Raw genomic sequence first — 18,311 nt, 5'->3', positions numbered from 1 at the left:
AATATTGATACTCGGTATACTCGTATTAAAATAATTGATTTTCTCACAAATTTAAAGCGTATCCCTATTAAGTGGTGTAAGATAATGTTCCTAAACATCCTACTCGCAGCGCTTGTATCTACAACCGGTGCCATTTGTCCAATATTTACTGCTTTCGCTTCCGATCCCGGAAATGCGGCAAACTAGTATCTATGTAGGGCCTTTGCGATTTGGCAGGTGCATTTATTCTGAGGACTGCGTCGTACAACATCGCGAGACACAGTTCGGTTCTGATAAGTCAGATCTGACGTCAAGAAACCTGGCAAGCAATAAGCGCCAGGGATGCTTAAACGTAGCACATAATCGTCCAAGAAGGCCGTTTCATGTAGTACCGTGTTCCCCACTCCCTCAAAGTCAAGGTCCAGATGAAGCGATCAACAGCCTCCATGGCACTTCACCAAACGCCCGGTACAGCTGGATAAACACGATGCGCAAAGTGGCAACAATACTATCACTCTTCGAAAGAAACGCACGATATAAACAAATGAGCGAGATGTCAGGCAGATTGCCCGGGGCAATCTGCTGACACGTGGAAAACCCGAGCATCGATAGTCCGACAGCAAGCGCTTCTAACTAAAAAAAACGCAAGCGACACATTTCGTAGGATGATGTTGATGGGCGAGACCAACTTGCGGCGATAGTAAAAGGTCACCATCACGAATGGGACACCGCCGATGCAATGCCAAAACACATATCCAACCGGCTACTATGCGCTGTTCTCCGCAAAATTCCGCACTGGCTATTCGGCCTCCAGAATCCCATGGGCACCAAGATCGTCACAGTGATCTTTTCCTTTGGGATCTTTGGCGTCATTCTGATGCTGTTGGATATGCTGTCGGATTGCTGGGACATATATAACATGTGGACGGTGAATCCGTATGAGATCCGCTTCAAATGGCGGGTCATCATCTCCAGCGTGCTGGGTCTGCCGGTGATGGCGTCGCTGGTGCGATCATTCTTCCAGGGTGGTCTGAAACAGGCTCCCAATGTGCGGATGAACTGGTCACACACGACCGATCAATTGATTCGCAGCGATGACACAACGCTGGTTTTATCCCAGAGTGACGTCATCAACGCCAGTATTGATTTGCCGGGATTAAAATGGCTCAATCCGACTTTTGCGCATTGGATTCGGGAGGTGTATCCTTTTAGTGTCCTATGCCGGTGAGTTTTACGTTGCAGGGAAAACGAAGTGCCAAAATGTCACGAATATGTTTTAGTTTCTAATATATACATTCATAAAGGTCACAGCAATTTGTAGCTTGTAAGTTTTGCAATAGAAAAGAAGAATGAAAAGGTCAACGACATTTTGCAGGTGTTTGTCATTCTGGATTACGTGGCGTCATCAAGTCAACGACCCACAAGAATTCTTAAACAACTACGGCTACAAAAAGGATCCCAAGTTTCAGCTGCTATTTCTGCAGAAAGCGCAGCTCGATGAGATCAAGTTTGAGTCAGCACCGCAACTGATTATTCAGCTGCTGCTGGGTGTGTCAATCTGGGTATCAACCGGGAAACCGCCGCCTTTATGGAAATGGGGCGTTCTGTTTCTCTCCTTCCTCTCCATTTCGAAATATTTCCCGTCGGCCAACCATCTCCCGGGAATATGTGCCTTTAACAATTGCATTTTTTCCGAGAAGGACTACATTGAATGGAACGAATTAGTGGGACTTCTCAAGCCGAATATTTATATTTATAGCGGCGCAGTGAGGAACTTTATTTACATTGTTTGCCGGTACAATTTGGTCGTGACGCTATGGCTGTACAACTGGCCGGCGCAACTAGGCGTCACCGCCTTCGAGATGCTCGTCATCGCGATCGTGTTGATTAAGACACATAAACGGGTCTTTGATGAAGGCAATGAACCGTACATCATCGCCAACTGTATGGCTTTTGTGTCGAAATGGTTCTACATGGTGGGCAACTTCCTGGTCATCCCGATTGCCACCACGCTGACCAAGCTGGGCATCTTGTTAGCATTCGTCCTGCAGACGTGCAATTTCATCGTTTACGTGGTGGTTGTGAAAATGGAGTGGAACTACGAAACTAGTGCCATACGTATGGCCAGAGTGTCAAATGACACCACCGTGGCGCCGCAGCTCGGAACGTCGCAGTTTAGCTTTATGGTGGGACTCAACATTGTGGCGCTGGTTTCACTGCCTCTATTACTCTATATCATGGAATTCTGTTGGATGCGTATGGATAAGTGGGATCATTTCAGAAAGTGCTCCTCGTGTAACGGTAATAACGTATACGTCATCTTAGTTAGATCCATTAAACTGTTGGCTGATTAATCCACAGCAACAAATGGCCTGTACTTATTTTATTGCTTGTAAGACTGCTTAACGATTAACGCTTTTAACGCGTTCTAACTGCTTTTTGGAATTTACACGCGCAGTTATTTGTAATTTGCAGTGATCAGATCATTGTTTTTATCAAAACAAAGATAGGCGAATACATTTGACTGCTTGCATAAAGCTGTTTTTTCCTTGTACTTAGCTTGCGAGTCAAGCCTAATTTTTCTACAGCTTTTTAGGCAAACGCTTTTAGTCTCCCTTTTATTTGAAAAGCTGGTTTCGCCATTAGATGCTTAACAGCCAAAATATGCGTTACTTACTTAGCGTTAACTGGCCAATTAAACGGTTTCTAGTTTTTCGGGAGCGATACTGCGAATATCGACCTTGCTGGTTATGCGAGTGGACCTACTGCCATAAACATCCCGTAGAACAAGGCAAGGGTCAACGTCGGATAACGTTCATCAAGCCGTTTCAACCCGAGACATGCGATGACTTCGATGTTCCTTCTTTCGTTCCATGTTTCCCAGTAGTCGACGAATTCCGCCGATCACAGAGCGTAGATACAGTGCCTCTTCTCGATGAGCAACCGTATTACAAAGTCCAAAAACTTCTGACAATGCTGGCAAAAATCGAGACCAGTGCCGACGATGATTTCCTGCTGTGCAGAGGTCATTTTGAGTGCTTGCGGGCCTTGCGACACGAATTGCTGGTAGAATCGCATAGCAGGTACTCGCTGAGCTCCGATACTATAGTACTAGCCGACATCGAAGTAACCTGCATCAGTAACACCGACATAATCGAGTTATCGAACATCCGATGCGTGGAGACGTTCCGATTCTGCCTGCCCATGGACATGTACCGCTTCCTGATGACCCTGTACTACGAATCCGGCTTCCTCAACGCGCGGATGCCGTGCCAGCTGATCTTCAAATCCCATGCGTACTCCCGCAACATAATAGACCGGACCATGCAGAACGAATGTTGGCGGTTGGCAAAGAAATTACGGCGCCAGCATATTTCGTGCGCGAAATCCACGTGCTGCTTGTTCCTGTACCCGGTGTGGGATTTGACGGAGATGCTGCAGCGGCGGATGAAGCACTCGCATCCAAAATATCAACGCCGCAATGCGGCGTTAATTGCCGCGGTTCTTCCGGCGAGTTTAACCGGGGATGGAATTGAGCCCAAAGTCCTGGAGTTCTTCAGTGTGGTTCCACAGGAAATCGACACCGGGTATCCGCACGAGATTTGTGAGGCGCCCAAGCGGCGTGTATGCCCGCTGGAGGAGGAAAGTGCCAACAGCTCACGGGTGTATACACCGTGGTTTGTGCGTATACTGCAGTTCAGATCCGGCAGTCGCGTACGAAATCTGCTGAAGTTTTGACTGCCCTCTTTAACGGTTAAGATCATTACTGCCAAGTCATCTGTAGTTGACAACCGCTTTATCCAGAATCAGTACTTGCAGTACCATAAATCAGTTTTCATTGCCTGTTCACAAAAACTAGCACAGAGAGCTGCTGATCTCGCTTCTAATAGATCTGTGTTACGTGGGGCCTTATGGGCGCCCACGTACCTTCGACGGCGAAACAGCGGCGAACCCGGATTGAGGCTTTAATGCCGAAATCTAACTCGCGCACCGTGGCGCAGCAACACTAGACTAATGAGATCGGATCCTACAGCCAGCGCAGCTGTGCTGTAGATCCGTCAAAACACCACAGAAATGTGCAGGGTGGAAATCCCCAGAAACAGCGAAACACAACAGCGAATGGCCAATCATGAAGGCGGAGCTATCGGCCTTCACATCTGGTTGTTAACTTCATTTTATTGTTAAAGCTTTATATACGAAGATCAGTTTTTTTGCTCTTTTTCCGTTTTATCAGTTTCATCTGATAATCTTCATGTTGCAGCACTGCGAGAATAATTTTATAAACTTTTGTTAAGTGCAATAAATACGCATTGCACCGGAGATTTTGGTTGATGCTTTTTATGTCAAGAGTATTCTTACGTTCAGTAACCGTTAACAAGAACAAGCAAGACTACTCAATTATATGTATATACGGGCTACGAAAAAATAGCAATATAAAGTTGAAATATAAACCACGCACTATTTCCACGTTTTCCAATTGAAACTCAATCGGCGTTACTGCACACTAGTCGGCAGCACCGTCGGTAGCTGTGACATCCCCCAAAGTAAACTGTCCCGCATTGTAACGCACCGCTACGCTGACGCCGCTACTGAATGCAGGCCAAGGGCAAGCGCACACCAAGCTGCACTAAATGCCGGTATAAGCGTCTCACTCTGGGAACAGTTCCGGTCAGCTGTCGGCGACTCGGCACTCACCAATGCAGCCAATATAACATAACATAGCACGGCACACCACACTGCACTGTCGCCACTTGGGACATTTCATAATACACCGAACTGGCTAGCTGTACACATCATGACTTTCAGGAATCATGTGCAACTTAATTGCGTGTGTTTTTCTCTTGATTATATCCGGCGCTAATTTATCGACGGTGCATTCTTGGTACTGGGATATTGGAAAGACGGTACTCATAGGGAATAATATTACTGCGGCAGCGGAAGTCGTCGTGCCTCAGAACGATTCTTCTGTAACCGATCCGGCCATATCTCAAAACGTATCGCTGTGGTATGCAGTTTGCAGAATTTATTTTCATTGTGGTCTTATGAATATCATGACGAATTTCGTTTTTATTCTAGGGATACTACGGCATACGACAGCGCGGCCACCGAGCTGAATTACTGGTAGTGTATAAAAATCATACATTTTGATCCTGCGATATCTGAGACAATTTTGGTAGCGTTTTCATAGCAAATCTGGATGATTGAACTATATTAACAGCATAAATTAAGAATATTTTAATTAAATCAGTTATTTAAAAAATCTAAATGTGTAGTAAAAAAACATAAACTAGCGACATAAATTACAAAATAATTTAATAATACTACGAATAATATCTAGAATTGTAAAACTATTAGAACTACATTATTAAGGTAAAGAATTCCCTTAAATAGAAAAAAATATTATACATTTTTTGGGTGATTATATAGGCAGTTAGTGAAGAAACGGCACCGCGGCTATTACCGACCGTCAATCCAGACTATCACCACCGTAGCGGATTTCTGTGCCAGAATGAAAGCCGGAAGCTACGGAAATCCGCATTATGAGTGCGTTATATACCATGTTTGCCAGTCGGACGGAGATATCGTACGATATGACACTTTGCCATGCCCACAAGGTCTCAAATTTAATGATCGGGTTGGCGTCTGCGACTGGCCGTATAATGTAAGTATGTTACATGAGCACACCTACAGTATATGACTCGTATTTATATAAGTAATGATGACTGTGTAAGCTTATTGGCTGCTAATGAATAAACTGTGAATCAAAACTAGGAATTATAAAAATATCATGATAACAGCAATAAGTACCGATAAAAGCTCCTGCAGTATAATAGGGTAAAATGCTGTACATTATCTGTTATCGGCTGTGATATACTTAATTACATGTATATAGCATGTGCGGGCATATCAGCCCAAATTCTGCTAGTAGGACTTAATTTCTGCACTGCCATCACCAGGCTCCATAGCTCAGTCGGTTAGAGCGCCGTGCTAATAACGCGGATGTCGTGGGTTCGATCCCCCCTGGAGCCACTTTTTTTGCACTGATTACGTGGTTAATGTGTAAACATCAGCTGGCCAATATTGCAGGTTGACGATCAGTGCAACGCCGTCAAGAAATCGATGGTATACCGCCGCGGGGAGGCACATTTTGTCAAACCACTGAATGACACCATCCAACTGGACATCCGCTTCCACGAAGGAGCGGATATCAATAGATTTTCCCGCCAATCGTACCACATGTTCGCGGAGGCACGGATGCGGAACCGGATCGACAGGGTCCCGTTCTACTTCCGCCAGCAAACCCGGCTGAAACAGGCACCGACCACCCGGCAGGCGCTGCCGTATTTCGAAATTGCATACCCGGCGTATTTAGGGTATAAAAAAGTGAGAAGGTTTGGTGTGTCGCCTTAGTCGTACGTGTGCATAAATTATTTGTATTTTTATGGATACTCGTGTCAGTCGTGTGTAACTACTTGTATAATATATTATCATCTTGTATATACATGTATCATACATGGCACTACCGCACTAGTATAATCCGATTATCCGAATACGCGCTTCGATGTACCGAAACGCTTTTTGTTCTTAATAAATTCGCCCTGTATTCTTAGTTAACGACTCTATTAAAAATTAAAAAAGAAGGATCGCGGAATGTTGGTGATGCGGTGTGTCAGTAGATTAATAAATTATTTTATTATGATTCATGTTCTGTAAAAGACAGTACTGCAAGATTTCCATATTTATTACCGTATTTTTGAAATTTCTATTCTGTAAAGTGTGCAATCGGTCAACGATTTCAGTCTGCCGAAGTAGAGCTTTTATAAAAAAAATACATTAATAAACAAGCGCGTCTGTAGTGTACATAAAATTATTACAAACATCCGCCACACTAACTGCAAGAATTATATACACAAAATTTATTTACAATCAGACTTACAACCGCCATTCACAAAAACGTTCGTTCAATCTTTATCCCGCTACTGCACCGCACGTTTAGTTTAAATAATTTTCTTAAATGGCGTGGGTATCCACAACTCAATAACCGGGCCCAGATCAAAGGCCGCATTCAGACCGGCATGATCCACTTCTGCCGGATGAGCACTTCCCTCTGGGGATGCGACATGAGCAGGACTTTGGCCTTCGGGGCCAGCGTGTCCGCCGCTGCCGACTCCGTTTCCGGCTCCTCCTCCGCCGCCACCAACCTCTCCTCCGGACCCGGGAGGACTCTGCAAAACCGCGTAGTCGGTTGTGGGTGGGACCGGAATAACATGCGAGGGATCACGTGCACCACCACTCTCGTACTGTGCTCGCTCGGGAATCGCGGCCGCGCCGGATCCTCCGGGGTCAGCGTCGACGTCTCCTCCGGGACCACCATCTGCACCACCGACAGGACCTCCACGGGTTCGGGCGGCGGCGGGGGTGGGGCTTCTTTCGCCGCGTTGTCTTCCTGCAGCGGCACTGGAAGGTCGGCGACCGGGTCCGGGTGGCTAAAGTGCGGTTGCGGAAGGTAGAGTAGGGTGCGTTTGGGGTAGTAGACCGCCGGGCGTTCGTCCATGAGGAATTTCAGTTTGGGTTCCTGCTGGTCGTACACGGATTTGTAGTATTCTTGCTGTTCGTATTTGTTGCGGTAGCGGTCGTGTTCTTCTGTCGGCGGCGGTGATTCCGGGAGAGCTTCCACTCTGGTGTGGACGGTGGGTTGTTGTAGGAGATAACTGTTGGCCGGAAGTCGGTTGTTGTCGCTGTGCGATTGGGCGTACCGTGAAGTGCAGTAATCATCAACCTTCAAAAAATTGCTTTTTCCATTGCAAAAATAATTGGGCGTAAATTGCATCTTCAGCCACATCATAATTATGATTCACATCAGCAATTTACGTGGGAAATTGTACCAGTTTACAGAATTTTAAAATTAATTAAATCCTTTGAGTTTCTACAAAAAATAATTCAAGGATAAAAATTCCAGCAAATCTTACGTTATGCTGCCAATCGCAGATCTGTACGTTGTTGTTAAAGCGTGTCCATGCCGGACAAAAGAACGTATCTCTCCTTCCATCGGGTTGACAAACGTGGAATATCCGGCAATCATAATGGGGATCACCGTAATATCCTGGACTTTTCTGATGACAAATGAAACTGTAATACTGCGTTAGGAATTCATAAGTGCTGTGCGATGGACTCCTATAAAAACAGCAACACGAATACATACATATCGCCGCCGCTGTACTTGTACAGTACATTAAAGTCGAGATACGAGAATGAATTCGCACCGCTCGTAGATTTTCTTCCGTTCCAGATCATCCAGCATTAGATGGCCCCGTCTGGCATACTTCCCGGCATGTTCTCCAGCAGTATACCCAAAGGTCACCTGGTTAGTGACCAACAGCGTGTACAATAACACTATCACGGCCGCATTACACTGCATGATTTCCAAGTACCACTTTAATTCACGTTCATGATCGACGCGATCTGGGCCAACTAAACCGTACAACCGGCGCAATAAATCACTCTAGGAATCTTTATTAATTTTCCCTATATCGATGCGACAGATAGCGATGGGTGGGCGGGTGGTCAACGCGGAATCACTTGGCCAGCTTGTTTAAATTATGTTCATCCGTGCATTGACATGACATGACAGTCTCGCAGCTCTCTCTGTCTTCACACGGTCCCAGTATTAATTGGTGTTGGAGAGAGGGTTAATTAGGGAGCTAAATATTCCGCGATGCTAACCGGTGTGGACCAAGACAAGCATACAGCTGTCCGCCCAGGTACCCAGGTAGCTGTCAGATATGTGACTAAAGGCTGTATCAATTAACCTCATCGACGGTCATCCGTCGCGCAACTTGTCAGCTGTGGGAAATGGGTAACGCAGTGGCTGTGTGTCAGTGTGGCTGGCAGTCGTTTAGTGTCAATACATATCGCTCATCTGTCCAGTTTGTACAATCGCAACCTGACGGTCCGTATCGAGACTTGTTTGTTAGTGGATGTAAGGTATGTATGACTGTGTGGATGGTACTGCAGAAGTATTAGCGCATAAATCGATGCAGTTCGTAAATAAACAATATAATAGTCATTGCGCGTTACTCTACGCAGTAGCGGGTTGTAAGTTTACGGTAGTTGTGGAACGAGAATACTTGATTTCCCACAACTACTCGTAAAGAAAGATCCCGGTATTCGCACAGTATTATAGTATTTCTTACAGAAAGGCCAGATTTACAGTAATAGCAGTTTACTCATTCGTATACTTTACATCCCATCGTAATGTATTTGGCGTAATTTTTTTAGAACAACATAATTATCATAACTTTTAAGAACCTGGAGTTTGATTTCTGATGTTTTTCCGTTTAGTAATACACATGACTATATATACTATATAGTATAAAAGCCTACGAGTAGTACTTTAATTTAAAGCATGCCAGCTATTCCGCTTTTCCGCTTCTCTTCTTGTATAATTGTCAGTCTTTTGCCGCTCTTTTATGACCATCGTGAGGAAACTTAAATGAAGTTTCAGGCGACAACACATAAGTTAAACTTAGCTATGACACTCTGGGATACGAGTATCTTGATGGTGTTTTGTACTAATTTATTCTGTTTCTTATATCTTTGCTTTCATATTTTCTCGCGGTCGCTTTCCTTATAAATCAACTTTCTTTCATTTTTTGTAAATTGTGACGTTTTTTATTGTATTGCATCATTTAACCAAGCTAGTTTACACTGCAAGATATAATGCATAATAATGGAACATTTTTCAACTAAACACATCACATTTTTAATGCAAAATACAACAGTAAAAAAAGATTTACAGACCCAAAAAGTGCAAGCGCAAAGATCAAGGTTGAAATTATTCACACTGAAAACCTTATGACTAACAACTTTCGGTCAGCCAAAATGCACAGGAACATACATTAACTACGCAAAATTAAAACAGTCTATGGACACTCATGAATACCGACTCCAGGGTGCCAACGACGGCACCGGATTACTACCCGACTGACCGGCATCGTGGTCTTTCTCTTTCTTCACCTTATACGCATCATGCTTACCCTCCTCCGGCTTATACACCATGGGCAGCACATTCACCGTGCCCGACAGATCCCCGTACTTAGGCCGACTGACCACCGTCACGTTCCCCACCACCGTCTGATTCTGCCACACCGTCAGATTCAGACAGTACAGCGTCACCGGCTTCGTCACGAACGCATGGCCATTCCAGTTCAGCAGCCCACTGGGCGTCTCCTTCATCTGGAAGACCACCGAGTTCAGGTCCATCTGTGACTGTGTATCCGTGGTGATTTTCAGTGTATCCAGTCCGGTGAAATCGGTTCCGTGGCGGAACATGTTCTTCAGCGCCTGTCCCAGTTTACTCTGCGGTCCCAGCGCGCTGAGCATAGACTGGAATTTCTCATCCGGCCGGTTGTGCTCGTCCTTCCAGAAGACGCCCTTCCAGGCTTCCTCGTTGAAATTCCGGGTGTTGGTTACTTTGGGGCGGAGGCTGCGGAAGAGGTCTCCGACCAACGCGAACATCTGGTCTTCACTGACGAATTCGTCGTCGGGGAGCGTGGCGTCCAGAGCGTTCTGGAGGGCTTCGTGGAGGATCTGCCGGATGTCCTGTTCCTGCATGCACACTTTGGAGGCGTGGCCGTGACGCTGCACTACGGTTTCGTACAGACGCGACGTCCAGAGGTGTTCCCGTAGGACGCTCACCGTCGTTTTCGTCCGGGAGGGTTTACTTAAGGAAAAGGTCACACCCAGGGTCGATGCGAAATATACCGGATGTGCGTAGACGAAGGACTTTATATACTGACAATGACTGACACTATTACATATCAGCTGAATTAAAATTTCCGCTGGTTTATCGATGATCGTCACCCATTGGTCCATCACTTGGAACGAGTAGGGATTGTCCACAAAGAACACCCGTAGACTGTGAAACGGAATAAGCTGGATGTTGGTGATGTTCTGCTGGAGTTTTTCGGACAGCAGCCGTTGCACGGTTTGTAGGTAATCGGTGTCCCATAAGCGCAGGACGATGAGGACAAAGTGCTCGTGGGTGTCGTTGTTGAGCAAGATCTGGGAGGAGTTTGGGTAGAGGGTGCAAGCAGTGGTGTGATAGTACTGATCGCTCTTATCGTCAGCGGTATCCTTGAAGATGCGGGTCTGGAAGTTACGCACGGGCACCGTGAGAAGCGACTTGGAAAGGTCAATGGTGTGTGGCTTATCTGCAAAACACAGCACAGAATTGATTAGATGTTGAAATGGTGATGTCATATGTTTTGGTACGTACTCTGTACAAGCGGGTAGTTGGCCGAAAGTCAAGGCCCATGAATCAACGACCATACTTTTCTCATGATTATAAGAGTCAGTTTTGCGTCATGACAGCAAAATATTAAGAAGTCGGAAAATAATACTACAAAACTGGAGATCTGGGCGGCTTTGCTTACGCATTTCACTCTAGAAACGAAAACTACAGGTTACAGTACTCTGTAGTCAAGAACACGAATTTATATAATCCTATAATTCCAAGTTCCAACATAGATCCTTAGTTTTGTGTATAAGAGACTGGAAATACTTGTAATACTGTAACGTACGAGACAAATGCATTAGTATTTTTGAAGATACGAAGAAAAAAGCATCAGTATAAAAGTTTTTTTGCGAGATATGTGCTTCCTGGTTTACTGGGGTCTACTTTAAGCTTCATGCAACACATTTGAAAAAGTATCAATCAGCACGAAAAGAAAAACTTTCATTTATAATGCAATAATGACTTACTATGTAGATTTATAACAGATTTTAACATTAAGTACGAAACGGCATTCCCATTGCAACTTCGTGTAAAATGTGCGTACGGTGCACTGAATTTGAATTGATACTACGAGCATAACTACAGTATTTCGGCTGACTCGTGCGCTTCTAATTACCAAATTATGTTTGCACAATAATTTGGTATGCACAGTAATTTGTATGCACAATTGACTTACTTCTGTTCACGAAGGTCCATGAAATCAGTAATAGTATAAATATGCCCTTTCGTGACAGAATGATTACCTTCTTTACACGGTGGCTTCTTGCACTTGCCGTTATCAGTGGTAGTGGGTAGGATATCTTTCGGACTGGGGTCTGGGACGGCTGCTGCCGGCGCCGGGCAGATGGGATTGGTGGTCAGGTCGGAGCAGTACTGCGATACGATGCTGATGGTCCGCTTGGGATTACACTGGAATTCCTTGATCCATAAGCGCAAGTATAAGCAATCCATTTTGTAATCCACAATGATCGTTTCTATACAACAACAACATTCATGCTAATGTTTGAATGCTAATGCTTCGATTCATGCTAAATTCTAATGCTTTTTAGATGAAAGGATAACAAGCAAATCATCCGCCGCTAATAAAATTACAATATTAGTCTGTATTAAATTAAGTAATTAATTTCACGATGTGCTACTACGATGTATTTCGCGAGGTGTTTTACCTTAATTTCACGACGCAATACGAAACATGTGCACCAACATTCGCTTAGTTAAGCATTAAACAATATACTACATATTTCTGTGTACTAAATATCGTGTTATCTGTACTTGAATAGATAATTCTAAAACAGATATTTCAACTTACGTAATTATGTAAAAATGTTCTTGATAATATTTATGAAAACATATATTCAATATAGTTCAACATATTCATGAGAATTCTGTACCTAATTTTGGAAATGCCAGTGCGATGCCCTTGGAATCCGGCAGATGCGTCAGTCCGGTGCTGTCAAAATTAATCATGGTAGTGTTGGGAAAAGTGTTCTTTAGCAGGAGATTCCAGTCCATCATGTTCTGCGGTCGACCGGAACAGTCACACGTGCCGCCTTCAAAGAGGAAGGTACATTTGGGAAAGGATGTGCACAACGCATGCCCAACCATTATCGCAAACAAACATACTGAAAAAGGAGACATTTTGTATTGAAGAAAGCTAGTGACTCGATCGGAACCGCCAAAAAAATCAAAATGAACTGAAAATTTGCAGTTCTCCGCCGAGGTCGCTTTTTATAATATGATCACCGAACAAACTTATTTTTAGATTAATAGGACAGTTATGGAAGTTGATAATCCGTAAGCCTCATTTCCCGTTTGCGCGTCCGAAGTGACCATTTCCGGTTTGTACCGCGGCTGTATTTTGCGCAACCGGATGGCATCCGTAAAATGCCGGTATAGTCCGTACACTGGATGTTTTGTCGTGTATCACGTGCAGCTGTGTTTTCCTCCAAAGTGCACTGTATCCGATCTGACAATTTTGTGTAGTTTTTGCCTTTTGCTCATCGTGTTTGCTGTTGATTGGAGAACCAGCAACATTTTGTCACGATATTTTCACGAACCGGCGATTGTGGAATCATAAGTAGGACAATAAACTTGTGAGAAGAACACTTTGCCCTTTAAGCGCGGTGATACGACTTCCTTAAACAAACGTTATTCACAGCGATTTGCACAGTGCCGCTGCAGAGCGCAGGTAACCTATGACCCTGCATCCGCGCCCGTGCGCATCGTTTTATATCTACGTACTACAGATATAATGAGTAGGGTACGATGAATTCTCTCAAGCCTAAATTGCCTTATGAAAATTTCTTATGAAAAAATTGCCTTATGAAAATTTCTTGAAAATTGCCCTGTTCTGTAATTTTTATGATGGTGGCATTATCCTAATCGGAGCACGGCTTTGAATTAATGAACAGTTCTTTGTGGTAATAACCGTCGGTTAAGCGTTTGCATCCAACAGGTTTGCGTTATCGGTATCGTGCTCTGTCAATACCGGACGTGATTCACATTCGACACAGCGTTTGCTTTTATAGTGGTCTATATGTTTGTTTGTTTATTGTTTAATCAGCTTAACGTCTACAACAATCAGGACTAGCTCCTGCACGAGGTTGTAGACAAACGGTTAAGATTAGCTGTCACTTTGAATTAGATGCCTGAGCTAATTTTGGTAATATCTACATAATGTTTTAATAAAAATAATATTATGCCAAGGGCCCAAGAGCCACACCGAAACGGATCGTGAAGGCACGAATGACACAGATACAGTTAGACGAAGATGCGCGCGGAAGAGCCAGTAACTTAATACTTACGTAGGTAACTGAAGTGCGTACGTGATCTGATGTATGTACTTAAGTTGGAATCTTGATGTGAAATTCCCAGCGATCTCAATCTAATCAACGCGTTGCGATTTGGAACGTGATTTGGCTGTTTCTTACAGTAATAATATTGAATTACAGAGAAATACTGCATATGTACACATACTCGTACATACTTACTAGTGTACTACTGGCAAGTAATGACCGGTAGTCAACAAAAGATAACGCTAACTAACGTGTGCCAGCTGGCTTCGCGTGAATAGCAGCTGTCGGTTTTGTGTCTCGTTGCCTTACAATAAAATAATATCGCAACATCATTTTTCGAACAGGTCATCCTTTATGGTTTATGGCGATCTGGTAAGGATCATACGGTGATACTTAAATATTGTCAGTCTGTTCGGACCGTCCAGACCCGGGAAGAAGCTCATGAGTGTCAACTTCGCAGTTTTGCTTTTCAATAATCCTATCTTTTAAAATGCTGGGATTTGTACTGGGAGGTTTAATGTGTTGGATGATATTGCCACAAAATGGTACGTTTGGTAAAAGAACCGAGCCCCTACATAAAACACTGACATCGACCTAATTTAAGCTGTCTGAGAAGGCCTTATACTAAAAGTCGATAAAAAGTGATTGTGGAGTTACCGTGTCGTTTCACGACGTTTGTAATTATAATTCTGTCGTCTTCCTTTAAATTAATTGTCTGCCTGGAATATAGAAATACCGTCCTGTGCACTGAAAGTATTTTGCTACGTTCTAATGACTTTAAACGTGACAAGCGATTAAATACGATAATTAATGTAAACATTATTACTAGTCACAGCTGGCCGTTTACAGTTGAATTGTTACTACTATTTATTTATATCTGATCAGCAAAATCTGCAAGCGATGATAGAAATTAATGAAATTCACTTCATTTCTGAACCTGCTTACTGAATTGTTCTTCATAAAATCTTGGAAAAAATTATATTAAAGAAATACACGATACTTTTCACATACCGTATGCTTATAATTTGGAATTTGAATCACTCAGAATTATGTACATTCTTGAAATTATTATAATCATTAGACCACAATTTTAGAGCATCCGAGTTGACTATTAAAATATTATCTGTCAAACTGCCGATAAGTAAGTCATCCTACGTATTCGTTGCATCAACCTGTACCGCTACAAAAAAAAGTGTGCACTGATTACCGGATATATGCAGGAATTGATTTGTTTTATTCTTTCGAGATAGTATTATCACTGGAATCCGATTCGTCTTCCGCTAATGTGGCCCTTTCCTCCGCTTACCTAAGCATTCCGTACAGAAATTTCCAAGCAAGAATTTACAAAGAAAGTAACGGCTCGCCCAACGTGACGTACTATTACGCCCCAGCATGTACATTTGTCCCCAACTCTACCTATGTCGTCTATAATAACCATCAGAACTACTTAGTCTTTGCGCTACAACTTTGGGAGGCAAGTTACCGAGATTATATCCAGACAGAATTAAAACAAATGGATCTGCTGTCCAACTCCCTGAATCTCCGCACCATTCCATTCCACAGTATGCGCATGGAGTTAATCGACAGTACACTGCCGGTAAAGGTCATGAACCAATGGATCCCCATTCCGCATCAGCCGACCACTGTCCTCGGACGTATCATCTGCTCGGCGGAAAAAGAGTGTAGTGATATTAAAACTGCAGTGGAGAATCCTCAGGATCAGCTGCTCTTTGGTCTCGAAGTGTCGTTTGCGCTAACGAAGCCCGGTCGCATGAAGCGGGAAGTGGCTCTTAATACCACAGCGTTTGAGGCGTCGGAAATTTTCAGCTTCGTTCCCGAAACGCCGACCATGTGTATGCAGCAAACGGATTTGCGCCGGCTGTTGAGAGAAACCTTGGACCATCTCCTTGAAGGAGCGATTCCGGATGATGAATTCGTCGGCGAAAGTCAGCTGTTCACCGCTGTCAACCGCTTCCAACGAATCGTTAAACCGAGTGTAATTACGACCACAGATTTCACGGAGGAACAGTGGAAGAATGTACTGGCCTATCGGCGCGATCCGTCCAGACGAGAAGATCAAGAGCCTAAACGAGCTAATGGGCAACGGAAATAAGTGGATGAAAGCCTTTTTCCAGATCGGCAGTAATTTCACTGCGATAGATGGCATCAGACCGCTGCAAGGCGAACAACCAATGATGGACTGGAGTGCCGTGCGCAATCAGCTGAAGGAAGCTGGCGGCAGCGTGCACTGGAACGGCGATAAGTTTGTCATTAAACCGATGACACTGCACTGTATCAACATGAGCGCCATCCGCGGGAACGAGAACCTCGGTTCGATCACGGTGTGGAGCAGTCCAAACCATGCATGCTGACCTTTCGTCGGCTATAAACAAAGATATTGACAACGTTAACCGAGACCAGCTGGGTGACGACCTCCACCGGATGAAGCGCAGCTTGAACCAGACGTCTGAACATTTATCTCAGATAGCCTACACCGTTTCGACGTTAGTACCTGTGGGCACAATAGTAGCGTATCATCGCGATTACAACGTCCCTGACTGCTGGTTGGAGTGTAACGGCGCGGAGTTCAGTAACGGGGAATACCCGCTTCTGGCGGCTGTATTGCAGCGAACCATCACACCGGATTTGCAAGGGAAATTTCCCATCGGTATCAATTCGAGTGATCCATTAGTACAGCTGACTGGAGTGGCCGGCGGTGAGAAGAGTCATGTCTTGACAGCGGACGAAATGCCGGTGCACAGTCACACCATTCCGGCGTGGTCTCAAGAAGCGCAATATTATGAGGACGTAATACACAACTGGCCCTCAGTCGGCGATGACAGCCAATACAGTGGCCAGAAAGATGTCACCAGTCTGTCGGTGGGAGGAGGTCAGGCTCACAATAACTTGCCCCCGTTTTTGACCGTTCGCTATCTGATTCGCGCGCGTGCTAAATGAAGGGAATTATTTGTGTACAGATAGAGCTTGTATTTTTCGTTTAAATTTAATGATTTAGCATATGAGATATATGTACTTACTATTACCGGCTCATAATATTATCATTTTACTGGAAAAATTTACGGTACAAGCCAAATTCCCTTAACATTAGTGTGCTACAATTTTAATGTGTAATGTGAATACAATATCGATTCATAATTTTAACGGTTACAACCAGGGATTATTGCTTCCAAATTAGGATATAAAGTCGAAAGAGCGTTTCTATGATCTCATGTACATATATCATATATAGTTAAACTATGTGTTCCACGACCTCAGTACTGCTGCCGTCACCCGCCTGGAGTGTGACGTTACGGCACACATATGGTTAAATCTGGCGCGGTACATAAGCGCTGTTCAGCCACAACGTAAAACTCCAGCCGGGTGACGGCAGCAGGCCGGAAACCGTGGAACACGTTTAGTTTGCTACCCCTTATATCTGCAGAATATAAAATTAATATTCGTAGATATGACTATATCAGTATTTTGATAAGGAATAGCTTTGGTAGTACAAATAGTGCATGCACATGCAAAACACGGATACATTTCATGATAGGTACAATTTAATCATCATAAAAGGTGCGTAGTAAATCCACAATAGTCCAAAACCCGAGGTACAAGCGAAAACACGAAGGATACTCGCGGCCTGGGCAGGAATGTATAACATAACCGGCATCTTCCGAATCTGCACTGCACGGCACGCCAGTCCATCATTGGTTGTTTCGTCTTGCAGCGGTCTGATGCCATCTGCACTTTTCAATGCAATTATCTTTTAATTAGCGTGTCCCACGATATTCAGGGCCGCAGTATCTTTTGCGCAAACTGCATTTATCCTGCTATTTCCAACCGCATATCAAGCGAATATCTATATTTGAAAGCTACGTTTTAACTAGGTAGTACAGACTACACAGTACACGCCAGCCGGTCCAGCTAAGAAGTTCCACGCCATACTTTTATATGATGTACAGCATTGCTGATTAGGTATAATTTGTACTGAACGCGAAAGTTTGCAAATGTGCGTTTCGACGTTTAAAGAGCATGTGTTTACCAAAATCGTTCAAAATTACAGTGAAAAGAGTAAATTATTTCGGTTTGTACAGATATAAAGAGAGCAAGAGGAAACTAAAACACATTATAACTGTAGTCGGTGACTCGGTACTATACTAAAGACAAGAAACACAATCTTGCGCTGTCTGACAATTAAATTTGACGCGCCGCACTAAATCGGTCGCTCTGGATCATGT

General features: G+C 44.0%; 5 protein-coding genes and 1 non-coding gene across 7 annotated transcripts; 4 read left to right on the top strand and 2 right to left on the bottom strand.

Moving 5' to 3' along the window:
* Positions 1-657: 657 nt before the first annotated feature.
* On the top strand, positions 658-4,241 carry LOC129601349 (uncharacterized). The gene is made up of 3 exons (XM_055500146.1): positions 658-1,203; positions 1,355-2,280; positions 2,690-4,241. Exons 1-3 carry the CDS (start codon positions 719-721, stop codon positions 3,715-3,717), a joined length of 2,439 nt encoding a protein of 812 aa, XP_055356121.1. The 5' UTR covers positions 658-718; the 3' UTR covers positions 3,718-4,241.
* A 549-nt stretch (positions 4,242-4,790) lies between these two features.
* On the top strand, positions 4,791-6,466 carry LOC129601355 (uncharacterized). Its single transcript, XM_055500153.1, has 4 exons — positions 4,791-4,984; positions 5,056-5,100; positions 5,407-5,641; positions 6,067-6,466. The coding sequence occupies exons 1-4, from the start codon at positions 4,791-4,793 to the stop codon at positions 6,388-6,390; spliced, it is 798 nt and encodes a 265-aa protein (XP_055356128.1). The 3' UTR covers positions 6,391-6,466.
* On the top strand, positions 5,936-6,009 carry Trnai-aau (transfer RNA isoleucine (anticodon AAU)). Its single transcript has one exon. It is a non-coding gene; the product is annotated as a tRNA-Ile (tRNA).
* Positions 6,467-6,785: 319 nt separating the features above from the next.
* On the bottom strand, positions 6,786-8,451 carry LOC129601354 (uncharacterized). 2 transcript variants are annotated; one of them, XM_055500152.1, is made up of 4 exons: positions 8,244-8,451; positions 7,950-8,154; positions 7,282-7,759; positions 6,786-7,205 (listed from the first exon to the last, which is right to left on the bottom strand). In XM_055500152.1, the coding sequence occupies exons 1-4, from the start codon at positions 8,396-8,398 to the stop codon at positions 7,033-7,035; spliced, it is 1,011 nt and encodes a 336-aa protein (XP_055356127.1). In that variant the 5' UTR covers positions 8,399-8,451; the 3' UTR covers positions 6,786-7,032. The 2 variants fall into 2 exon arrangements, with proteins under 2 accessions (XP_055356127.1, XP_055356125.1); XM_055500150.1 differs by having other exon boundaries at positions 6,786-7,759.
* A 1,270-nt stretch (positions 8,452-9,721) lies between these two features.
* LOC129601353 (uncharacterized) lies at positions 9,722-13,219 on the bottom strand. Its single transcript, XM_055500149.1, has 3 exons — positions 12,667-13,219; positions 12,019-12,249; positions 9,722-11,192 (listed from the first exon to the last, which is right to left on the bottom strand). Exons 1-3 carry the CDS (start codon positions 12,911-12,913, stop codon positions 9,913-9,915), a joined length of 1,758 nt encoding a protein of 585 aa, XP_055356124.1. The 5' UTR covers positions 12,914-13,219; the 3' UTR covers positions 9,722-9,912.
* A 1,097-nt stretch (positions 13,220-14,316) lies between these two features.
* Positions 14,317-16,866, top strand: LOC129601348 (uncharacterized). The gene is made up of 2 exons (XM_055500145.1): positions 14,317-14,615; positions 15,321-16,866. Exons 1-2 carry the CDS (start codon positions 14,561-14,563, stop codon positions 16,181-16,183), a joined length of 918 nt encoding a protein of 305 aa, XP_055356120.1. The 5' UTR covers positions 14,317-14,560; the 3' UTR covers positions 16,184-16,866.
* Positions 16,867-18,311: the final 1,445 nt, after the last annotated feature.

The sequence above is a fragment of the Paramacrobiotus metropolitanus genome, unplaced genomic scaffold, assembly GCF_019649055.1.
Source record: "Paramacrobiotus metropolitanus isolate TYO unplaced genomic scaffold, Prichtersi_v1.0 Parri_scaffold0000230, whole genome shotgun sequence".
Lineage (NCBI taxonomy): Eukaryota > Metazoa > Tardigrada > Eutardigrada > Parachela > Macrobiotidae > Paramacrobiotus > Paramacrobiotus metropolitanus.
Note: the sequence above shows the minus strand (reverse complement) of the source record. Positions and strands in the feature narration are given on the sequence as shown.

Coding starts and splice junctions, on each gene's coding strand:
- LOC129601353 (XM_055500149.1), bottom strand. CDS start 12,913: ATGTCTCCTTTTTCAGTATGTTTGTTTGCGATAATGGTTGGGCATGCG. Junction 12,250..12,666: donor ACTGGCATTTCCAAAATTAG/GTACAGAATTCT, acceptor GTTGTTGTATAG/AAACGATCATTGTGGATTAC. Junction 11,193..12,018: donor GAAGCCACCGTGTAAAGAAG/GTAATCATTCTG, acceptor TGTGTTTTGCAG/ATAAGCCACACACCATTGAC.
- LOC129601349 (XM_055500146.1), top strand. CDS start 719: ATGCCAAAACACATATCCAACCGGCTACTATGCGCTGTTCTCCGCAAA. Junction 1,204..1,354: donor CCTTTTAGTGTCCTATGCCG/GTGAGTTTTACG, acceptor GACATTTTGCAG/GTGTTTGTCATTCTGGATTA. Junction 2,281..2,689: donor AAAGTGCTCCTCGTGTAACG/GTAATAACGTAT, acceptor AACGGTTTCTAG/TTTTTCGGGAGCGATACTGC.
- LOC129601355 (XM_055500153.1), top strand. CDS start 4,791: ATGTGCAACTTAATTGCGTGTGTTTTTCTCTTGATTATATCCGGCGCT. Junction 4,985..5,055: donor TCTCAAAACGTATCGCTGTG/GTATGCAGTTTG, acceptor TTTTTATTCTAG/GGATACTACGGCATACGACA. Junction 5,101..5,406: donor GCCACCGAGCTGAATTACTG/GTAGTGTATAAA, acceptor GTGATTATATAG/GCAGTTAGTGAAGAAACGGC.
- LOC129601348 (XM_055500145.1), top strand. CDS start 14,561: ATGCTGGGATTTGTACTGGGAGGTTTAATGTGTTGGATGATATTGCCA. Junction 14,616..15,320: donor GATGATATTGCCACAAAATG/GTACGTTTGGTA, acceptor CTTTCGAGATAG/TATTATCACTGGAATCCGAT.
- LOC129601354 (XM_055500150.1), bottom strand. CDS start 8,398: ATGCAGTGTAATGCGGCCGTGATAGTGTTATTGTACACGCTGTTGGTC. Junction 8,155..8,243: donor CGGAAGAAAATCTACGAGCG/GTGCGAATTCAT, acceptor CTGTTTTTATAG/GAGTCCATCGCACAGCACTT. Junction 7,760..7,949: donor TCTGCGATTGGCAGCATAAC/GTAAGATTTGCT, acceptor AATTTTTTGAAG/GTTGATGATTACTGCACTTC.